Here is a 2,762-nt window from a genome sequence, read left to right as displayed (position 1 = left end):
TATACACAAACATACATACATATTTATGTATATATATATATATATATATATATATACATATATATATTATTTATATGTATATATATTAACATATTGATATACTTATACACACACACACACACACACGCACACGCACACGCACACGCACACGCACACGCACACGCATACGCACTTACGCACATACGTACAAACGCACACACACACACAGACAAACATATATATATACATATATATATATTGACAGACTTGCCGGAGGTTATTTGTTTACTGGAGTATGATGGTTTATGCGACATACTCTCTTCCGATTGCTCGAACGACTGTTTCTGGATTGAACCTAACCATTCCAGATAACTGAGGTTGTCAATAAATGCAATTCTGTTTATTCTGATTCAGATATGAAATCTTTCTCTTTGGATAGTGAATACTAATCACCAGTCTTTAGAGATCTTAATCGTGTATTCGAAATCCAGATGACAGGCCTTGTCGTCGTCCATGAACTGTTTTGAGGTAAAGCCAATAGCAAATTATAATCAGTCTAGGTAATCTCCACCAGTACATCCACTGTTGCGTTCACGAATGAGGGCAGTGACACAAGACTTGCTCGGCGTTCTCAGTATAAATGGGGTTAACGGCGTAAATTTAGGCTGGTAAGCGAGTAGAAACGGCAGAAAGACTGTATACACTAGAAGGACCAAGTGATTATGAGAATGCATGAACCAACACTGTTAATTTAAATGATTCTACTAATAGTCAAAGTTTGTACCATGCTTCGACCAAAATTCTAACGTACGTACGTGGCATAGTGATGTCGACCTCGAAAGGCACACAAACAGACAGTGCACTTCAACTTCATGCACTAGTGAGCAATAAAATCGGGTCAAAATATTGAACGCAACGCATTTGAGACCACAGCACCTAGAACCAGAAATGTCATAATCCATCAGCACTATCTGCCAAAAAAGTACCTTCATGTGTGCTTTGTATTCACCGCGACTAAACGCGCCCTTGGGAGCCTCCATAAAATCACCGCCTCCAATATCCACAGAAGCAAACTCATTCTTGGGAGGGTATGACCCTAACATCTCCTCTTCCTTATTAAGCTCGGCACCCATCTTCTTTACAACACTTATGATTTTAAGTCCGGCTACTAGTGTGTGTTGTACTCGGAAGGTGACACGAATTTTGTATTCGGATCCCTCTTTAATCACCATGGGCTTTTTCTTTGCCGCTGCTTGTTGTTCTGGCTGTAATTGACAGTGAGTATATATAACCATAACAGCGTTTAGTGTATGTTATAATGTATTGTTTGCAGTAGTGGATAATTCGCTTTTCGTGATCTGCCTGACGAGCGTGACCCGCGACTTATATGCACCACAAATATTGTGTATACAGAATTAAAAAGACATGATAGCACAAGCTGGGAATTTGAAAACAAACAACCGCGAGCTCATTGAACACAGAAAACAAAATGCTTCTAGCTTCCCTACCGTCTCTACTTCGAGCACAGCAGACTCGTGCCCGTCCTTGAAGACGATCTCGAGCTTTTGGATCACTACACGGCGATCGTCGTTCGTGGGGGGCTTGTAGTCCGGGTCGATACCCAGAGCTTTAAGATATGCGATCATTGCCGGATCATTCTTCTCTTTCTCGAAAAGATCTTGTTGTTGGCCACTCATGTTTGCGACTGCTACCATAGCTACTGATGACAGATATGAGGTAATGAGGATATGTAGACCAATTATCAAGTACTCAACTGAACTGACTAGTATTATAGGTAATATAATTTTGACTATTTATATCTTTCTATCAAGGTTCGTCTGCTGACTGCCTGTGACTCTCACTCTCCGACAGAAGAGACCTAAAAGTGAATACATTGACTGATTGTTTTATAAAAATAAATAAATAATACATATTGAATAAAAAAGGATCGCCATTTTTTTCTTCGCCAGACCGTAGGCTCGTAGCCCCATAGTAAATAGTAAATAGACTGTGACAGTGCGGACTGCTGCTAATATAAATATTTTTTACAGTGTTCTGCTAATGCAGCTGAGGACTGGATGGACACCGGACATTGGACAATCTCGAATAGTGGCAAAGAGATATCGACCAATCCGATTGTCGAATGTGTATTTGGATTTGACGACTGCTTTAGTGCTTTCAGTCTCTCACTTCGTAAAAAAAAAAGCGAGCTTGATGAATCAAGGATGTCGATAGTGAATACCCCGCCATGCACAGTTCATAAAAAACTATCAATGCGTCAGGTCTTGGGCAGCGTGACTATGCGGAGACATTTCAAAAACCTATTAAAGATACACAGAACAAGAATCCAATTACCTCGGCCGAATTAGCTACTTGAAGTATCGTAAATATAGAGGATTTCTAAGGCGATTTTTGAAGAGGAAACAAAACATTGACGCCGACATAATCTCATATAGGACTCTATTGTACATATCAATATCAATATAAATATACATATACTCACACACTTACACTCATACTCACACAGAACCACACATATAATATGTATATATATATATACATACACGAGAACATAGACACAGATACAGACACAGACACACATATATATGCATATATATATACATATACATACATATATAGCACACACACACACACATATATACATATAAATCTATACACATACATATACATACACACACACACATATATATATATGGATATATGTGTGCAGCTATATATATATATATATATATATATATATATAACTATATATATATATATAC

The 2,762-nt window shown here is 38.2% G+C and overlaps 1 protein-coding gene across 1 annotated transcript; it reads right to left on the bottom strand.

The window, feature by feature from the left end:
* Positions 1-279: 279 nt before the first annotated feature.
* Positions 280-1,816, bottom strand: SARC_03155 (hypothetical protein). The gene is made up of 3 exons (XM_014303052.1): positions 1,488-1,816; positions 966-1,244; positions 280-497 (listed from the first exon to the last, which is right to left on the bottom strand). The coding sequence occupies exons 1-3, from the start codon at positions 1,692-1,694 to the stop codon at positions 429-431; spliced, it is 555 nt and encodes a 184-aa protein (XP_014158527.1). The 5' UTR covers positions 1,695-1,816; the 3' UTR covers positions 280-428.
* Positions 1,817-2,762: the final 946 nt, after the last annotated feature.

The sequence above is a fragment of the Sphaeroforma arctica genome (genome assembly GCF_001186125.1).
Source record: "Sphaeroforma arctica JP610 unplaced genomic scaffold supercont1.155, whole genome shotgun sequence".
Classification (NCBI taxonomy): domain Eukaryota; class Ichthyosporea; order Ichthyophonida; genus Sphaeroforma; species Sphaeroforma arctica.
This window is presented reverse-complemented; position numbering and strand designations above follow the sequence as displayed.